At 41.9% G+C, this 18,169-nt stretch overlaps 3 protein-coding genes across 3 annotated transcripts in view; 2 read left to right on the forward strand and 1 right to left on the reverse strand.

Annotated features, from left to right (window-relative positions):
* LOC108232390 (lanC-like protein 3) overlaps positions 1 to 6,183 on the forward strand; it is a 7,816-nt gene extending 1,633 nt beyond the window's left edge. The window contains exons 2-5 of the mRNA XM_017410153.3: positions 1,149 to 1,272; positions 2,235 to 2,432; positions 3,341 to 3,548; positions 3,929 to 6,183. Of these exons, the coding sequence (XP_017265642.1) occupies positions 1,149 to 1,272; positions 2,235 to 2,432; positions 3,341 to 3,548; positions 3,929 to 4,088 (690 nt within the window). The 3' untranslated portion in view covers positions 4,089 to 6,183. The remainder of the gene's footprint in view (positions 1 to 1,148; positions 1,273 to 2,234; positions 2,433 to 3,340; positions 3,549 to 3,928) is intronic.
* Positions 5,500 to 17,186, forward strand: xk (X-linked Kx blood group (McLeod syndrome)). The gene is made up of 4 exons (XM_017410356.3): positions 5,500 to 5,588; positions 7,414 to 7,853; positions 12,039 to 12,301; positions 13,755 to 17,186. The coding sequence occupies exons 2-4, from the start codon at positions 7,609 to 7,611 to the stop codon at positions 14,681 to 14,683; spliced, it is 1,437 nt and encodes a 478-aa protein (XP_017265845.1). The 5' UTR covers positions 5,500 to 5,588; positions 7,414 to 7,608; the 3' UTR covers positions 14,684 to 17,186.
* The window catches only part of dynlt3 (dynein light chain Tctex-type 3), a 4,130-nt gene continuing 2,749 nt past the window's right edge, over positions 16,789 to 18,169 (reverse strand). The window contains exon 5 of the mRNA XM_017410357.3: positions 16,789 to 17,539. Within this exon, the coding sequence (XP_017265846.1) occupies positions 17,463 to 17,539 (77 nt within the window). The 3' untranslated portion in view covers positions 16,789 to 17,462. The remainder of the gene's footprint in view (positions 17,540 to 18,169) is intronic.

Here is an 18,169-nt window from a genome sequence, read left to right on the forward strand (position 1 = left end):
AGTGACATCAGAAAATCAACACTACATTTTTAAACAGTGTTTGAAGCTAAATGTGACAAAATTTAGGCATGAATTTTTAGCAGAAGCTAAATGTGACAAAATTTAGGCATGAATTTTTAGCACAAGCTCCTTTACAAACGGCGCCCCATAGGTGTCCTCAGATAGACCAAACAAGAAAAATATCACTAACTAGAACTGCAAAATGCAGAAAAACCTTCTTGACTGTTTGATTTTTTTCAATCAGTGTTCATTAATAATAATTTTATCATCAGAATGTTGGACATTGTAAGGCCAATGTGTTGTTTGGACCAAATCTAAAAGAATACAGTTATTCAAAGATGCTAAAATCATAATAAATGGTTTTGATTTGAGCTGTCTGAAAACATGCAATTACGATATTACTGAATGCTGATCGTATCAGTTGCAATAAACCCACATTTTCTTCACTCCTCTCTTTTGTTTTGTCATCACGGTGTTCACAGTACTTTCTGTGTGTTTGAGCATTTTAGCCACTATCATCTACATCAGCTGTGGGCATTTCGGTATCTGTTTTCCTAATATATCATTGGCCTGCAGCTTGTGTCTGTGATTTATTCAGTTCTTTGCGGCACTGAGATTGCACTGATTTGTCATAAAATGTGACCTATATGTGCACGCAGCCTTTCAGCCGGCTACGTCTGGTTAACGAGGTCAGAGACAGAGCTGATAAAGACACTCTGTTTTACAGATACTACAGCTCGTTTACAAGTGCTGGCTGTGGGAATAGCTGCACCGCGTCTCTTGTTGCTCCATAGGAAAACAGAGTGTCTTAATGGTTGACACTTGAGACTAATGCTCTGGAAATGATGCAGGTGTGGAGTAGAGAGAAGCACCCTGATCAGATCACAGTATTTATACTGTTACTGACTGATGGAGGCTGCAGGTCTGCACTCAGTTTTATTCTCTTGAAACCATTTTGTGACTGTTATTGTTAAACATTAAAGATGGCCTCACTTTAATCTGGCTGTTGTCTAATTCCCGAGACAATAAGTGAAAAACTTCTGCTTGGTTTACAACTTTTGACTGACTATTATGTCCGTCAGATGATCAAAAGTGTTATTTGTTTTTAAGCAAGTGCAGATGACTCATGCGTGTCTTTTGTTCTGCAGATTCTGAGCAAAGATCAAATCAAATCTATCTGCCAGGCCATCATTGAGTCAGGGAAACAGTACGCCAGGAGGAAGAGGAAACCCTTCCCTCTGATGTATTCCTATTATGGAACAGAGTATCTTGGTAAGAAAACCACACGTGTTCTTATAGATGGACCCTTTTGTTAAATGTCTGTCCTTGTAATCCAGTTATAAGTTTGCCTATGAATTACTGGTTACTTTCAGGCCTGTATAGTTACCTCAGAGCTGGTGTGTCGACATGTGTAAAGCTAACTATCCTTTTCTTGACTGCCTCGGATGAAGAAGGGCGTCAGGGCTGGAGATCCTCAGTAACTTTCAGACCAACACAGAGTTCATAGTAAGCATAGCCCCCGCTGGTCACCTCTGCATGGATTCTGCAATGCAGGTGATGAAGGAGTGAAATGAGACAACCCTCTGACTCTTCCAGCTTGACAAACCCACTTGTTTAAGGATCTGCATGTGTCGTAGTTTGCCTGTCCTGACAAATGTGCTCACTGCTCACTGTTTGATTTGCTCAGCGCCGGTCAGGTTCAGATCTGAAGGAAATTCAGAGACAGTGGCCTCAGAGAGCCATGCTGTGCTGCATGATTTATGTTATTTTTGAGATAAAACAGTAAATTAGAGCACAAGATGAGCATAGATACAAGTTCATGAGGGTCAGCAAAGGCTTTTTCTATATCAGCCGTTCAACTCTTTTGAAAATGAGCTTCTGTGGAAAAGTTTTAAATAGTTCTTACTTTACCTGTTGTAGATAGCACTTTGGATGACCTCAGTTTGAAGAAATAGTTTAATTCTGACGAGATTGATGAGCTAAGGATTTGTTCAATTTTGGCCAAGGCTAAAGTGGATTGCTGCCATCCTTGAACAATTCATAACACAAAAAAATGTTCATTGTGGTTGATGCTGACTTATAAATCTGCTATGAAACAGCGAGTTACAGGTTGCATATAATACGCCTTTGAGCTTGTACATTTCTGTTTTTGTGCCTGGCATGGTGTTTCCCTGCATGCCTGGTTTCGATGGGTGCATGTGACCCTGCCCCCTCCTGGTCCTCCATCCCATCAGGAGCAGCCCACGGCCTCTCGTCGGTGCTGCAGATGCTGCTGAGCTACCAGGACGTGCTCAGCGAGGCGGAGAAGGACCTGGTGTGGCAGAGCGTGGATTTCCTCATGAGTCAGGAGCAGAACTGTAACTGGCCAGCAGAGCTGGGGGCCATCATCGAGAGGGAAAACGAGCTGGTGCACTGGTGCCACGGAGCTCCAGGTATCACAGCCTTTCCAGATACACAAAAACCTCAACTTGACCCATCTATTTTATCAAATTTCAAACCTATTTCTCATTTGTCTTTTCCTCACTAAAGTTTTTGAAAAAGTTGTTTTTAGATCTTGTTACAGTACTGAGTCAGCTTTGTTAGAAGTCGAACATGATATTGTCATGTCCATGGATGCAAAGTGTCCCATTTAGTGCTGCTGGATTTCACAGCTGTGTTTAATGCTGTCCTTCTGTCTGGTCTTAAAATCTATGTTGATGTATGTTGATGTATCTGGTTCAGCACTCAAATAGTTCACCTCCTATTTAACCAACAGAACTTTTTCTGTAATCTGTTTTCCTCCTTTGCTCCTCTCTCTTGTGGTGTGCCACAGGGCTCTATTCTTGGTCCCCTCCTTGTCTCTATCTATTTATATGCTGCCGCTTGGATCAGTTGTAGCCGGATGCCACTTTTCTTTTCACTGCTTTGCGGTCGACCTACAGATTTATTTTCCCATGAACCCTGGAAGTTTTAACCTTCAAACTTCTTTTATTACTTGTATTACACAAGTCAATAAGCGGTGACTTCACAATAGCTTTCTATTTTTAAATGAAGGTCAGACTGAGTGTATCTGATGATGTTGCTCCTTGTAACTTTGTTGCCCTGACATCCAAGTTCAGACCCGCTGTTAAAAACTTGGGGGTGACTTTTGACAAGGATTTGAAATTTGATAAGCATATAGCTTCTGTAATCAAGGCCAGCTTTTATCAGTTACGTCTTTTAACCAAGGTTATGCCTTTTTTAAATTGTCCTGACCTGGAAAAGGCCGTTCATGCTTTTATCAATCAATGTTGAATGACTGATTGATGTTACCTCGTTCATATCCCTGTTATAATATTGCCCCGTGCATGTCCTCATGCAGGTGTGGCGTATCTCTTTGCAAAAGCCTACCTGATCAATAAGAAGCCTCAGTATTTGGACACGTGCATTCGGAGCGGAGAGCTCGTGTGGCAGAAAGGCCTGCTGAAGAAGGGACCTGGGATTTGTCACGGAGTTGCTGGCAGCGCTTACGTCTTCCTCCTTCTCTATCGGCTCACAGGCAACACAAAATACCTCTACCGTGCCCAGAGGTAGGAACAGAATGCTCCACATGACAGAACACCATTAAATACATGGTCGTGAATTGCACTTGGCTCCAAGTCTGACATTTCTCAAGATAAGAGGATTTTAGTCTAAAACTGGCATGAAAGGTTGCGGGTGACATGTATTCCTTCAAGGAATGCCTTTAATTTTACCAAAGCATTCATCATTTGTGTTACAAATGCCTCTAAACAGACACATGAAACTTAGCTCTAAAAAGCTGAAATGTCTGAACAAAATCTAAATAAAATGTAAAAATGTAAAACACTGACTCTGGAGATTTGTGTGCCCCTACCGTTTTAGACATATGTAATCTGTATTCTGTTAACTTCCACATCCATCACATCTCTGTGTTCTTTTCTACCTTCAGGTTTGCAGAGTTCATCTTCACTGAGGAGTTTAAGACGGGTTCACTCTCAGTCACCAGCATCTGCAGTCTGTTCGAAGGCCTGTCAGGGACAGTTTGCTTCCTCGTTGACCTCCTGCAGCCGGATCAGTCGGAGTTCCCTCTGTTCAGTGTCTTTGTGTGAATGAGCTCTCGGGTTAACGGTGTTCACTGACCTGCGCAGACATCGCTGCTTCCCTCTTAAATTGTCTGACGAGACACCATAAAACCGCAGCAAATTACTGTGATTGTTACAGCAGATAAATTGGATTTTGTTTAGAAAAAAAAATCACATTTAAGATAAGCTGAAGTAAAAAAATAAAATAAGATCTTCTCGTGTGTGGATGTGCAGCTTCAAGGCTTTTTCTGATTCATTGCACTCGCTGTAACGTTGTTCATTCCAGTTTAAGATGTAGTCAGCAAACAGAGTGTGCAGCTACAGGAGCAGAGATCTGAGCTATTTGACAACAAATCTTCTTTAACTTTGTAAAGCTTTAGAGATAAAGGTCTAAACGACACCACAATTCTGGCAAAGTTGGGGCTTGTGTAAAATGCAAACAGAAATAGAAAGCAATGATTTGCAAATCTCATAAAATCCATATTTTATTCATAATGGAACATGTCAAACATCTCAATGTTGAAACGAAGAAATTAGATTTTTTTTTGGGAGGGTGGGAGGTTCTAAGCCCATACAGTGATGTCTGTAACAGAAGCAGACTTGTTTTTAATGAGGGCCTGAAGATCTTGGGTATCTAATATTGACTTTTTTCAGATTTTCTGTACCTGCTTTTCCGTGCATGTTTTTGGTTTGTAGGAGGAAAAGAGAGAAGCACAGCTCTAAATAACTCCTTGGTGAATAACATTATTCTGAAATTGTTCCACTATTTTAGACACAGTTTTTCACAGTCTGGTGAACCTGTGCCCATCTTTACTTCTGAGAGATTCACCCTTGTTAAAAATGCTTTTTTATACCCAGTCCTCTTACTGACCTGTTGCTAATTAACCTAATTAACTGCAAAATGCTCCTCCAGCTGTTTCTTATTCATACAGCTTACTTTTACAGCCTTTTGTTACCTCTGTCTCAACTTTTTTGAGATGTGTTGCTGCAATAAAATTAAAAATTAGCCTATTTGTCCAAAAAATGGTACAAATTCTTAATTTCAGCATTTAATATCTTTACTGTGTGGATAAAACATGAGTTTATGAGATGTGCAAATCATTGCGTTCTGTTTTTTCTTTACAGGTCTCAACCTAAACTTTGACCTAAACTAACTCGCTGACTCCGCTAACATCATACTAAACCTTCTGTAAATATCTCTTGAAGCCCCTTTTAGATCGTAAAAGACATGGAGCTTAGAAAGGTGGACCCTGGAATAAAAATGCAGCTAAATCCTCCGAGGTGCTGCTCTCAGGTCAGAAACATACATGTGCACTATACTGACAGTTTAAGGTAAATCACAACCAAGTCACCATGAAAAAAAGAGAAAAATATGAATCACATAATGCCTTTAATGTTTTTCTATCACTTCACCAGCTCAGCGTCACGACGCAGACCTCTCAAATTACTGTTTTCACAACCTTAAAAGAAAAACAAGGAGGGAAAATGATACCGAGCGTTCAGAATCGTTGATATGCGATAGAGCTGGTGAGTGCTGTTGTTTGTTGTCCTAATATTGTCTCACTTTGTGCAATAACTCACCCGTTTGTGTTTCTTGATGTTTCCAGCTGTGTTAGCTACTGTGTTGGGTCTTTTAAATTGTAATATGTTGTGATTTGTTTTACCCCGTGTCAAAAAAAGAAGTTATATCGTAGCTTTGTGACGAGACAGAACAAAAGCTGTATCGATGTGTGGAAACATTTCTTTTAGGTCTGTTCAAGAGGCGACTTTTCTCCAATCAGCAGTCAGTGATTGATGTCCGTACATATTGTTAATGTAATAATGTGGCCTTAAAAAAACAAAAAAAAAAAAGAAAAGAACAACAATATTTGCATTGATCACATCTCAGAGTCGAATGACAGGAGATGCTTTGGCCAGCGTTTCTGAACAAAAATGGCAAAAAGCCTGTGAATGACAGCAAACCAAAGCAGTTTCCTGATACTATCTGTGCCTGATGCTGAATGTTTATCAGCTGCGTGTGTGAGTGCGTGTTGCTTTTTGCATTTGCAATCCAAGCTATTTCAAATGTCTACAGAAAGTGTCCAGCAAAAGCAAATAATAAAATGTGTGATGTGTTACTTTACTCTGAAAAGAAGCGTCTTCATAATAAAGATGGGCAGTGGCATGGAAAAGTTTGGGGCAAAAAAATGTATGAATAAAATGTTCATAGTGGTTTGAGTGAACAGTGTTTTAACTAATTTTACACCTGTGAGTTCAATCACCTTGTGTCAGACTCTCCAACCACTCCAGCCTGCTCACCAGCCTGCCCACTCTCCACCTCCTCCTCCTCCTTTCTCCTCAGACTCCTGGAGTAAAAGAAGGATAACCATGAGAACAATCTGGATTCATACTGGCTTTAAAATTCAATACTTAGCTTGAGCCGTTGTCTAATTTGTGTCTCCTCACCTACAGACTGTCTGAATTCATCCCAGCATTCAGCTCTGACAACAGTTACCTTGATTATTAGTTTTGTAAAATAAATAACACAATTTAACAACCACCTGCTGGTTTCTGTCAGCACTTTTGATTCCAACAAATGATTATTTACGTTACTGGCGGGCACAAAGACACAACAGTGTGAACAATTAGTTTGAAAAATTATGACAAAGTGATAAACAGTCTGATTAATAAAAAGTGAGGTGTAAAAATATTTAGTGTTCATTAAAGTGCTAAGTAGTTTTCTGAGGATTGACATTTCTTTTACAGAAAATAACCCTTCTTTTGTCCTTGTTTTAAGGAGCTTGACTCCACATAAGAATACTGACTGTTTATAAAGAACCCCACTTTAAAAGGACTGCACTCTCCATTTAACTTTACTGTCGCAGACTCAGGGTGAATCCAAGATGCAGACTCAAACTTTATTCAGGAAGAACAGCAGGTAATCCACAATCCAGAGGGGGTAGTCAGTAAAGCTGGCAAAGGTCAGAAATCTAAAGTTTCTCCAGGACAGAGTTGGATGGGATGCTGACAGAAGTCGAGACAAACTAGCAAAGCGAAGGGAACCAGGACATTTACATAGGGACAGATAATTAATTACAAGGACAGGTGTAACACACAAGGGCAGAATGAGGAAGACACCTGAAGGGACGAAGGAAAAAAGAGGACCCAGGAACTAGGACATTTACTGGATTAGGAAATTAAAGCAGAAAAGGTTGTAATCTTGTCATGGATTATTTCCAGTTAGACTGAAATGACGTGTTTTGCTTTTGTATTAGACTTTAAAGCTTCAAGGGTAACATTTTATTGTTTTTTTTTTTTTTTTTAAGACATGGCCCAGTTGTATGCTTCCTTAATCCGAGTGTTTACACCACAGTCTGCAGGAGCCTCCGCGCGCCCCCTGTTGGCTCTCCTCGGTACAACACCCGGCTGTTAAAGACCTCCTACCTGCCTCCCAGGCTCCAGCGCCGTCCCCGTCCGGACCCCCCCATCCTGACAGACGGTTCAGGCGGCTCCAGTTATGGACGAGCCCCCCCGGAGCCTCTTCCCCCAGATGGCGGAGTGAGTGAGGATGCGATTCCCCAGCTCCATCCTGGTGTCGGTGTCTCTGTTCACGGCTGAGACCACGGCTGCGCTGTACCTCAGCTCCACGTACCGCTCCGCCGGGGACCAGATCTGGCAGGGGCTCACGCTGCTCTTCACGCTCGCGCCGTCCGTGCTCGTGCAGCTCACCCTCACCTTCATCCACCGGGACCTGAGCCGAGACAGACCGCTCGTGCTGCTGCTGCACATCCTGCAGCTCGGCCCCGTCGTCAGGTCAGTGCCGAGCATCCTGTGCAAACAGAAACCTGGAGAGCAGAGTCTTCTCCAGCTTCATCACGTCTTCTGTTTATGTTTTTATATATATATATATATATATATATATATATATATATATATATATATATATATATATATATATATATATATATGCATACATAAAGGGTGGCTTAAATGTGGGGGGTAATCCACTGCGCACGCTTCTGTTTTCATCCACTGTGGCCCTTTGTGTCTGGTTGGGTGTTTACATGCTGCTGCCGTGGATGTCTTTTCAGATCGGAAGTCAAAAAGAACCTGATCGATGCTCTGTCGATATGTTCCCTTTCACACTGCAGCACTTTAACATCAACCCGGCTCTGATCTCAGGCCAGCCGGTGTGTGATTCACGTCTGAGTGGCCAGAGCCCCCATAAATAAAAAAAACAGCCTGCAGAGTCTTTTGACTCAAGCAGCTCCTTCAGCTGTGGAGACAGGAGACCAAAATCCTGCTTGTCCACAGCCTCCCTGCTGCACTCACACCCACACAGCTATTATCAAACAGCAGCAGGGTCATAATGTGCTTTTAACTGGCTTATTGAGGGTGGGGGAGATTTGCAGACAGATGGGAAAAGAATCTGGAAATCGTCTCTTGTGAGATTTGGCTGCTTTTCTCTAAAGATATTGTGGAAAAAGAGCAACTGTTTTGGTAAGCTGGAGCAAAAATGCGTAGCCTTTTGTGATAAAAGTCAGATTATACAGCTTCCAACTTCCATCCCTCTAGGTTTTTATGCTTTAAAACTAGATATAACACCACCTTAACAAATTTATTGGAGGTTATCTTAACTGTTGTGTTCATCCAAGCTCAGTTTTCTTTCCTCACTTATTTTTTAAAAAATAGTATGCTTTCTGTGTCTGCCTGCGTCAAGCTTCTGATGCTCCATTCAGAGTTTAAATCAGGCGTTTACAGCCTGACAAGTCCCAGTAATTAGCAGCTGTCGATTCCAAATAAAAAGGGCCACAAATAATTCCTCAGCTGCAGTTTGATCTGGTGTTTGTGTCCTTGTTGTTGCCAAATCCTTAATAGTTCATGTATATATTGATAACAGCATTCTACTCACATGGTATTTTCTAAAAACTGGACTTTTTGACTCCTTGTTTGTTGTGTTTTTGGTGCCACCTTTTGAATGAGAGTGTCCTAGTTGTGCATTTGTTGTTGTCAGCCACACAGTCCAGGGCTGCACGAGCGATGAGGTGGATATTCACAGATTGTTGGACAGAACTTCCATCCCACAGGCCTTGCTGTGTTGTGCCATGTTGTGTCATTTTCTCACAGCTACGTATCTCGATACGCTGCAGAAAACACAACAGTGTGACGGGGGTGTCACATTTGCACAATGCCCGTCTGGGTGGTAGTTTTGGCACAACTCAGACGAAGAAGCACCTGTCTCATGCTGCAGCATTTCTGACCAATCAGAGCGGGCTGGGGCCGTCAGGTGACAGAGACTTTAAAGAGACAAGAACTGACAGAGTTTCAGACAAGAAGGTGGACAGAGGTGCTGCAACAGTGTACAGAATTAAACTCGTCCATCCGTCCATCCATCCATCCATCCATCCATCCATCCATCCATCCACTTTACCCGCTTGTTGCTGTTCAGGGTCGCTGGGAGCTGGTGTCCATCTCCATCAGTCACTGTGTGAGAAGCGGGGGACACCCTGGACAGACAGATCTCCAGTCCATCACAAGGACACATTGAGACAAAGAGACAAACAACCATTCACCCTCTCACTCACACCTAGGGACAGTTAAGAGATACCAGTTAACATGCATGTTTTTGGTCTGTGGGAGGAAACCAGAGTGCCTTCAGGAAACCCACGCCTGCACGAGGAGAACATGCAAACTCCACCCAGAAAGGCAGCGGCTGGGAGTTGAACCTTTGACCTTTTTGATATGAGGCAACCAATTGCCCCACTGTTCAGCCCACAGAATGGATAAAATAAGTTTTTTCAAGAGTTGAGTGTGCTGGTTTTACTTTAGGAAACTCACAAAACGTAATTAGGATCCTGCCAATGAGAATCAAACAGACCCTCCAATAGACCTGATAATTAACTGGGACGATTAGATTATTACCCAGTAATGTACACACGGAGCTTAATAAGTCAGTATTTGAAGGATTTATCTTGACACCGGTCTGTTTCTGACTCAGTGACATCTTATTTGTTTCCCCTCACACTGACTCTCGCAGCAGCAGCCCGTGTAACGCTGACCTGAAACGGCCTGTTTACCCTCCAGCACGCACCGAATGACTACTCTTGAGACCGACATCCCTCCTCGGTGAAGAGCAGCTCTAAGAATAGCCCTTCGCCGCTGCAGGCTCCTTATCTCTAGCAACACAAGCAGAGAGGGGGACATCCGTCTCTGCCGCAGACGGCGAGGCAGCACTTCCTTGTCTTATCCGCCCAAAGCAACACTCAAACAACCTTTATCATCCTGCGCAATGACATGGCTAGTCACTGGTCATCCACTTGTTTTTTTTTTATTTTGTTCTTCATGTATCACCTCCAACTACCCCCACTGCATTAGTTCCTCTAATGCTTTTATTTTGATATTCCTTATTTAGCTGCTTTATGCAGAATCTGCCTGTTCATCGTGAAACTACAGCAGAACAAAAGTTGGACCTAATTATTTCAGTTCAAGGTTTGCCACTCTGTTTTTTTTTCTTTTTTCTGCTGCTTTAAAAAGCCTTTGCTCCCCGCGGAGCGTGAGTTAATGAGAAAGTTGAACACGTTAAACAGCGAGGTCGCAGGCGAAATGAGGAGAGCATTAATAGACGCGTCTGAGGATCACTTTTCACATATTGATTATCGAAGCTGTGCGTCAATATTTAGTCTAAAGTGACAGTGACATTGGGAGGAGGTCACATGTAATCAGTATCTGGATAAAAATATCCACCTGTCCTTAAGTAGTCAGGTTCAGATGATATATAGATCATCGGTTTGATTTGTGATGTTCATTCATTCGAGGAGAATTAGTTTAATCTCCGAGTTGCTGTAATGAGGGGTTTTAGAGTCCCTGTAACCTCAGCGGTGTTTCACTTTGTTCACTTGGGTTCTAAGTTTGCTCCTTGATCTGAGCACTGAAGGTTAAACACACCCTGAGTGTTTACCTGATCTTTATCTCCGCACGCTTAATGACACCGAACGATCTAAAAACCCCCTCAGAGTTTGCTTATTGTGAATAATTGAGTAATGTGTGCACTTTACGTGTCAGTCCACTCTGCTGCAGCTGATGGACCAGTCGGTCTCTCTGGCTGCTGGGTTTGTCTGCTGCCCTCCTGCCACACTTCAGTAAACTTTAAGTATCGTAGCGATAATTGAATGACTCTCACTGTCACATCTGTAGTAACAAGCTGGTTCATGCTGATAAAAATGATCCCGATGGTAAATAGACCTCCTTCTTATTGAACTTTGCAGCCTGCAGCTCAGCTTGTCACCATGAATTCCTTCTCAGACAATCGAACACTAATGCGTTACTGATGTTTAAAATTAACATGTTTTAATAAAAATAATAAACCTTATTATTTCAAAAACAGTAAAAACTGACTGCTGATGAGCCATTTCAATAACTTAAGTAAATAAAAGTATGTGTAAACTTAAAAACACCTTCTAATTTGGACTGTCAACTTTGGTTCTGTGTAATCAAATTATTTTTTTAATAAAAAAAAATTGATTTCTGAACATCTTCAGTTTTTTGTAAAGTAAAAACCAACACAAGAGAATTGAAAATATGTCCAAAATTAGTATTCAGGAGTAACAAATATAAACAAAACAGTCACAAGAGAGCTTCTGAGTAAATAAACAAACCAAAAATGCTGCTTATTTATTGTTATTCACCATGATTTATGCTTTCAGGGCAGCATGTTCATAAAATGCTGTCAGTGTACAGAGGACACATGACAAATCATCAATATATGAAGTGACCCTTTTTCTCCTTTGTTGTCCTGTAAATCTTTCTTGACTCTTCTTCTACCATTTTTTTATTTGCAGTCCTGTTTAAATATCTTGTCTCCTGCTCTGTATTGTGAACTTTGCTGTCTTAAAGCTAATCTGAGCGTTAATATTTGAATTAAAAGCTCCCAGATGAGAAGATCGGCTGGAACATGAGAAGCTGCTGCCTCTGAACGTCTCGGCTCTCCTGCTGTTTCAGGTGTCTGGAGGCGTTCTGCATCTACGGCAGCGTGGGCCGCGTGGAGGAGCCCTATGTCAGCATCACCAGGAAGAAGCAGATGCCCCGCGGGGGTCAGTCGGAAGAGGTGGAGCGGCAGGTGGGACAGGCGGAGGGGAAGCTGTTTACTCACCGAGCAGCCTTCTCCCGCACCTCCGTGATCCAGGCCTTTCTGGGCTCGGCCCCCCAGCTCACCCTGCAGCTCTACATCTGTGTCCTGCAGCAGGGGGTCTCCATCGGGAGAGGTGAGGGGTGGCATTGGGCTGTAAGCGTGTGGGGGGACTGATTTTAATGAGAGACGGTCACAAGTACACTACAACGTGGGCTGATCTGCTCAGTACTGTATTGGGAACAAGAGCATGTTGAGTCCAAGTGCTGTTATGTAACTGCTGCTCTGATGAGGACGGAACATGGTGGTTCTCATTCCCACATTTGTCTCAGAGAGTTACAAATAATTCACACACATTCAAGCTGGGAGGTATGATATTTAAACTGAGACTAAATGTAGGGCATTGCTTTATTGTCTTTATCTTGATTATAAAGCATGTTACCTGTTGCAGACAGCTCTTTGGATGCTCTTAGTTTGAAGAAATAGTTTAATTCTGACCAGACTGATCAGCTAATGGCTGATCCAAACAAAGCCAACACCTAAGTGGATTGCTGTTGTCCTAAAATAAATAATGATATTCCTGCAGGAAGTGCCCTTTAGGCTGCATCAGAAGTGGTGTTGTTGCTGCTTTTTCCACTTGTAATTAATCACAGAGTTTCATGTAAATAAGCAGGTAACATAAAACAAATGATGGTGAAAAGATTTATTAAGAAGTGTTTAAATGAACCAGAATTATATTTTTGAGACTGGAGTTGTTTTAAGATGACAGCAGTCCACTTTGGTCTTTACTTTCATTTAGGCGAGTGGGGTAAAGGCTATCTGCAACAGGTAAGATATTTATTCTCTATGTCCTTTCCACAGAACCCCACTTGCAAAGATTTGAACCGGAGTTCTTAAACTTCGGTCCTTGAGAGTCACTATCCTGAATGTCTTTGGTGTCATCCACATAAGAATATATTTTTGTATTGTTTCAGCCTTGCGTCCACATGGAAACAGGGTTTTAGGAGCCCCAAAACAGGAGTTTTAGAGTAAAAATAATTCTTTAAACTCCATCCTTGTGTTTTTCTGTAGACAGCCGAAACCCACCCTTTTGAAAACAACAACGTTAGCCCCGCCTCTAACCTAACTTACAACCTGAGGTCATCCTTTTCTTCTTCTTGTGTTTTCATGTTTCGCCCAGCTGTCAAGCTTTAAGCTCCACACCTTGTTTCCTGTTTATGGTGTATTTTTATGGCAGAGTTACAGCAGCACCTACAGGCCTGGTTTATTTACTACAGCGTTTAGGGTCATTTTTCATGTTTCCATGTGCCATGTTTACAAGAATAATTTTAGAAATTGCAATTTAGATCTGTGTTTCTCTGTGAACAAGGCCAGATGACTAACTTCTTGATGGAAACGGATGAGTCATTAACATTTACAGGCTTCTGTTGAACTTCATGTTTTGCTGAGGAAGTAACTCATCCAACTGCTTGGGTGCGTTAGAGCAGGGAAATATCTCAAACTAATACAACACCAAGTTAAGACGATAGGCTCTAAAAATGTGAAATTTCCCTTTTAAACCCTTGGCTCTTCATGTTTCTGTGTTTCAGGCACGCTGATGGTGATCTCCCTCCTGTCCATCGTGTACGGAGCGCTGCGCTGCAACATCCTCGCCATCAAGCTCAAATACGACGACTACGAGGTGGACATCCAGCCCGTGGCCTATCTGTGCATTTTCCTGTGGAGGAGCTTCGAGATCGCCACTCGCGTGGTGGTTCTCGTCTTGTTCAGCTCCGTGCTGCAGTTCTGGGTCCTGCCGGTGGTTTTCCTGAACTTCCTCGTCTTCTTCCTCTACCCCTGGATTCTGTTCTGGTACAGCCACTCCCCGTTCCCTGAGAACATAGAGAAGACTCTCACCCGGGTGGGGACCACCATCGTGCTGTGCCTGCTCACCTTCCTGTACGCGGGCATCAACATGTTCTGCTGGTCGGCCGTGCAGGTGAAACTGAACGACCCGGACCTCATCAACAAGTCACAGAACTGGTATCGCATGGCTGTGTACTACATGCTGCGCTTTGTGGAGAACGCCTCGCTGCTCCTGCTCTGGTACATCTATAAAACGGACTTCTACGAGTTCATCTACGCCCCGCTGCTGCTGCTGCAGCTCTTGGTAGCCTACGCCATCGCCATCCTCTTCATGCTGATCTTCTACCAGTTCTGCCACCCGTGTCGGAAGCTCTTCTCCTCCAGCATGACGCAGGGCCTCTGGGATTGCTCCTCTCTCCTCTGCCTGATGTGCACGTCTGCTTCGCCTCCGAACAGGCCGAAGGGGAAGGCGGCACGGGAGGAGACGGCGCACAAAGAGCCGAGCAACGAGCGCGCCAACGACACGGTGAGCGACAGCACCGAGGGCGCGCCCAACGACACCACGTATGACATGCTCAATGACACTATCTACGACATCCCGACTGAGGTGGAAAACAATATAGGAGGTGAACTCAACGGCGATGTCAGCCACAGCGTGTCCTGCAACGCTTAAAGGGATAGTTCAGATCTTTTGAAGTGGGGTTCTGTTTAAATAGGTATAAACAATTAATACCTTACCTGCTGTAGGTATCTTTGTTAAAATTTTAGGACAGCTCCCAACGTCAAACAATCATAACAGCTCGTGTGAACACGGCGTTATAAATCTGTAAAAGTGCCAGTTTGACATTACCCTGTTACCCTGGAAGAAACATTACCTCGTTACAGCTATCTGCTTCCACTGTTTTCACGTGCGAATAATCAAAGTATTCTGCATAAATAACCACTTAATGTGAAACTAACAGCAATGTAAAGGTTCGTAAATGAGCGCTCATGTGATCTGCAATGAAATGTTTGAGATGGGAGGTTGTTTTAAGACAGCAGCAGTCCACCTGTACGGCGTACAGTTTAGGACATCCTCAGGTCTCGGAGAAAAAAAGATCCTCAGAGAGAAGCCTTCAGCAGATGGCGCTGTTGTCGGGCCTTTTTTTCCACTTTATCTTCACAAACAATTAAAAAAATGTTTGGAGATGGCAGAATCTTTATGGGATTTTATTCCACACAGCATATTTAAAACGGTAAGGGGATTGAAAGTTTCTGCTAAGTTGCGCCTTCATTGCCAGTAAAACTCTCAGAGTTTTATCAGCAGACATTACTCTCGTGGAAATTGCGTCAAAGACACATTTTCTTGGAGGAATATTGTTTTTGTTTGTGCTGATATCAGTTTGCCTCCTATTTGTGTTCATAACAATGAGGATAAATAAAGTTGGGAAAAAATGACAACAGCGCCACCTGCAGGAGGATCTATTTTCTGCTACCTGACGGTGTTTTTCCTGAGAACTGAGGACGTCCTAAAATGTACACCGTACTCCCATTAGCTTGTCAGTTCAGTCAGATTTTTCCTCTTTTACTCCAAACTGAGGGCTTTTAAAGAGCCGTCTACAACAGGTAAGATACTGATTGCTCATTACCTACAGAACCCTAAAAGATCCGACTTCTCTCCTTATCACCGAATCAGTGTGCCATTCAGTGAACAGTTTCTTTTAAGTGCCATGTGTGTCCCTCTGTGAGGTTATTTTAAAGTCCTCTGATCTTGTATATCAATCTCAGCTTCTTCTTTTAGGAATATAGGACTCGTTTTTGCTGCAAACACAGAGAGGTCATCTGTCTTATCAGCCAACAGGTTCGCCTTTAACACAAATACAAACCTACGGACTCCACCACGTGCCGCAGCGCTGCTCACGAGGAGCCGTGTGTTTGGAGTGATTGTATTTAGTCTCTTATTTTGGGCATGAAGGTGGGTGCATGTGTGGAACCTGAGATCAGCGGAAGCACTTATTGAGAATCTCCTCGCCAGTTATATGGCTGCAAGCAATCTACTGTTTGTTTTGTTTTGTTTTTAAAACTCCTGGATAAGAGCTTTATATTCACCACATGCTGCTTTTGTGACGTGCTCGTGCTCAACGAGATGTTGAACCTTCACAAAGAGTTAAAGATCACCAAACGCATTACTGTAACGCACGGGCTTTCCCCAATCTGTGTTTTTGCACGTTTACAGAAGAAGATTTAAGTGTCTTTTGAATTAGGTTTCGAGCAACAGCGACCATAGTGATGTGAAATGCTTTGTTTGGGCGTATTTGGCATTCAGGACTGTTGCATCCGTTTGCTTTGTCTGTCTCACCTGTTAGAATATTTACACTGGCTGCACAAGAAAAAAAAAGGATCATACCCAACTGAGAGATCCTTTAAAATATTTGCTTGGTTTGGATTTTTAATGTGAAATTACGTACGCCGGAGAGAGAATGTGGTTGTTTTTGCACTAACTCCTATCTGCTAAGGAGCTCAAAGTCTTCTAGAAACACACGAATGCTTCTGTTTCTACAAATGAGCAACATTTGATGCCATAAAATGGATAAAAATATAAATCATTACTATACAAAACAAGCTAAGAGGTCTTTAAAAGATGAATTCCACTGAGAAATCTAAATAAATCTATATTTGTATGTGAGAATTGTACGATTTTTATTTCCACTTGTGCTCGTTCTGCCCTCTAGTGGACAATCACCTGAACTGCATGTTAGTATTTTTTTTTTCTTTTTTAATGAACGCCCAGACACAAACTACTGACTGACAAATTCATTTATTAAACAATGCCAATATGTTTAAACCATTTCACATAATTTAAACAGATGAAAACACCGACCATCAACTAATTATTACAACATTAATGTATAAATACACTTTATAGAAGCTGAATACTACTTACTGAAACACAAAGACTTACAGCAGGGCTGTTTTATCTGGAAAATGTGCTCAGAGTTCAGTGTTTTATGGGGAATCATGCAGCTGTTTCACATTCAGATCTTTACTAATATAAATAAAGTTCAACTAAGACACGTATGAATGTCAGGTATTTGGTTGTCAATGAAAAATATTTTACAAGACAAGTTCTCAGAGGATCTTATAAACCGATGAAATATCAAAACCGTTCACATTCTGGCTGCAAAAACTGAATAAAATGGAAACGCTTTAGGACCAAAAATTCAGAGTGCTATGTTTGATGTTTATAAAGGGTTTTGTTTTTGTTTTTTTTAGTCTTTAACCACTAAATATTAATATTGATCCACATGTATGGAGGCACAAAAACAGCACACAAATGTTGTTTCTGCCTGAAGAGAAAAAAAAAAAACCCATGAAGGCATCTGCTGGACCTTCGATGCTTCTTGGGGACATTTTTCATGCAGCTTCAAGACCGACAGCGTTCGGGGGTGGGGATAATGGGCGTGGCGCAGCCATCACAGCGCCACGGCAACGGCAAACGCGCTGACCACACAGTACATGGTGCGGTTTTCCCACCTGACCGTGCAGCTTCCTGAAACGCACAAATCACAACAGGTTCTGCGTGAAAATCCCCAGATTATGAAGCCAGTTAGAGGAGAAGTCAGGTAAAAATGGGAATTTAATGAATAATTAATTAAACGGGATCTGATGAGGTGAGTAAAAAACAATTTAAAAAAACTAAAAACGTCTTAACTGTTATGATCTAAATATTTTAGACCACAGGCAGAGGGTCTTTGGTCTAAAATAGGAATGGTCTAAATCAGGGATTCCTAAACTCTTTTCCAGTGAAATAATTTTTCAGCCAAAAACCCCCTCACCTGCACAAAGTATTCAGTTTGTAAAAACGATGTTAAACACACTGCTGTGCCGTCAATATCTAATTAAATAAACATTTAATTATCGTCAACTTAAAGTGCCCTGATTTGGAAAAATAAAAATATATTTGTCCTCAAATTGAAACCATAAAATAATTCATAGATAATGAAATATTTCTTCACAAAAGAAAAAAAATAACTTCATTCTACATAAAATGTTTGCTAAAATTTAATTTTATGCTTAAATACAGGTGCTGGTCATAAAATTAGAATATCATGAAAAAGTAGATTGATTTCAGTAATTCCATTTAAAAAGTGAAACTTGTATATTATATTCATACATTACA

Source organism: Kryptolebias marmoratus, linkage group LG6 (assembly GCF_001649575.2).
Source record: "Kryptolebias marmoratus isolate JLee-2015 linkage group LG6, ASM164957v2, whole genome shotgun sequence".
Classification (NCBI taxonomy): Eukaryota; Metazoa; Chordata; class Actinopteri; order Cyprinodontiformes; family Rivulidae; genus Kryptolebias; species Kryptolebias marmoratus.

Coding starts and splice junctions, on each gene's coding strand:
- xk (XM_017410356.3), top strand. CDS start 7,609: ATGCGATTCCCCAGCTCCATCCTGGTGTCGGTGTCTCTGTTCACGGCT. Junction 7,854..12,038: donor CAGCTCGGCCCCGTCGTCAG/GTCAGTGCCGAG, acceptor CTGCTGTTTCAG/GTGTCTGGAGGCGTTCTGCA. Junction 12,302..13,754: donor GGGGGTCTCCATCGGGAGAG/GTGAGGGGTGGC, acceptor TCTGTGTTTCAG/GCACGCTGATGGTGATCTCC.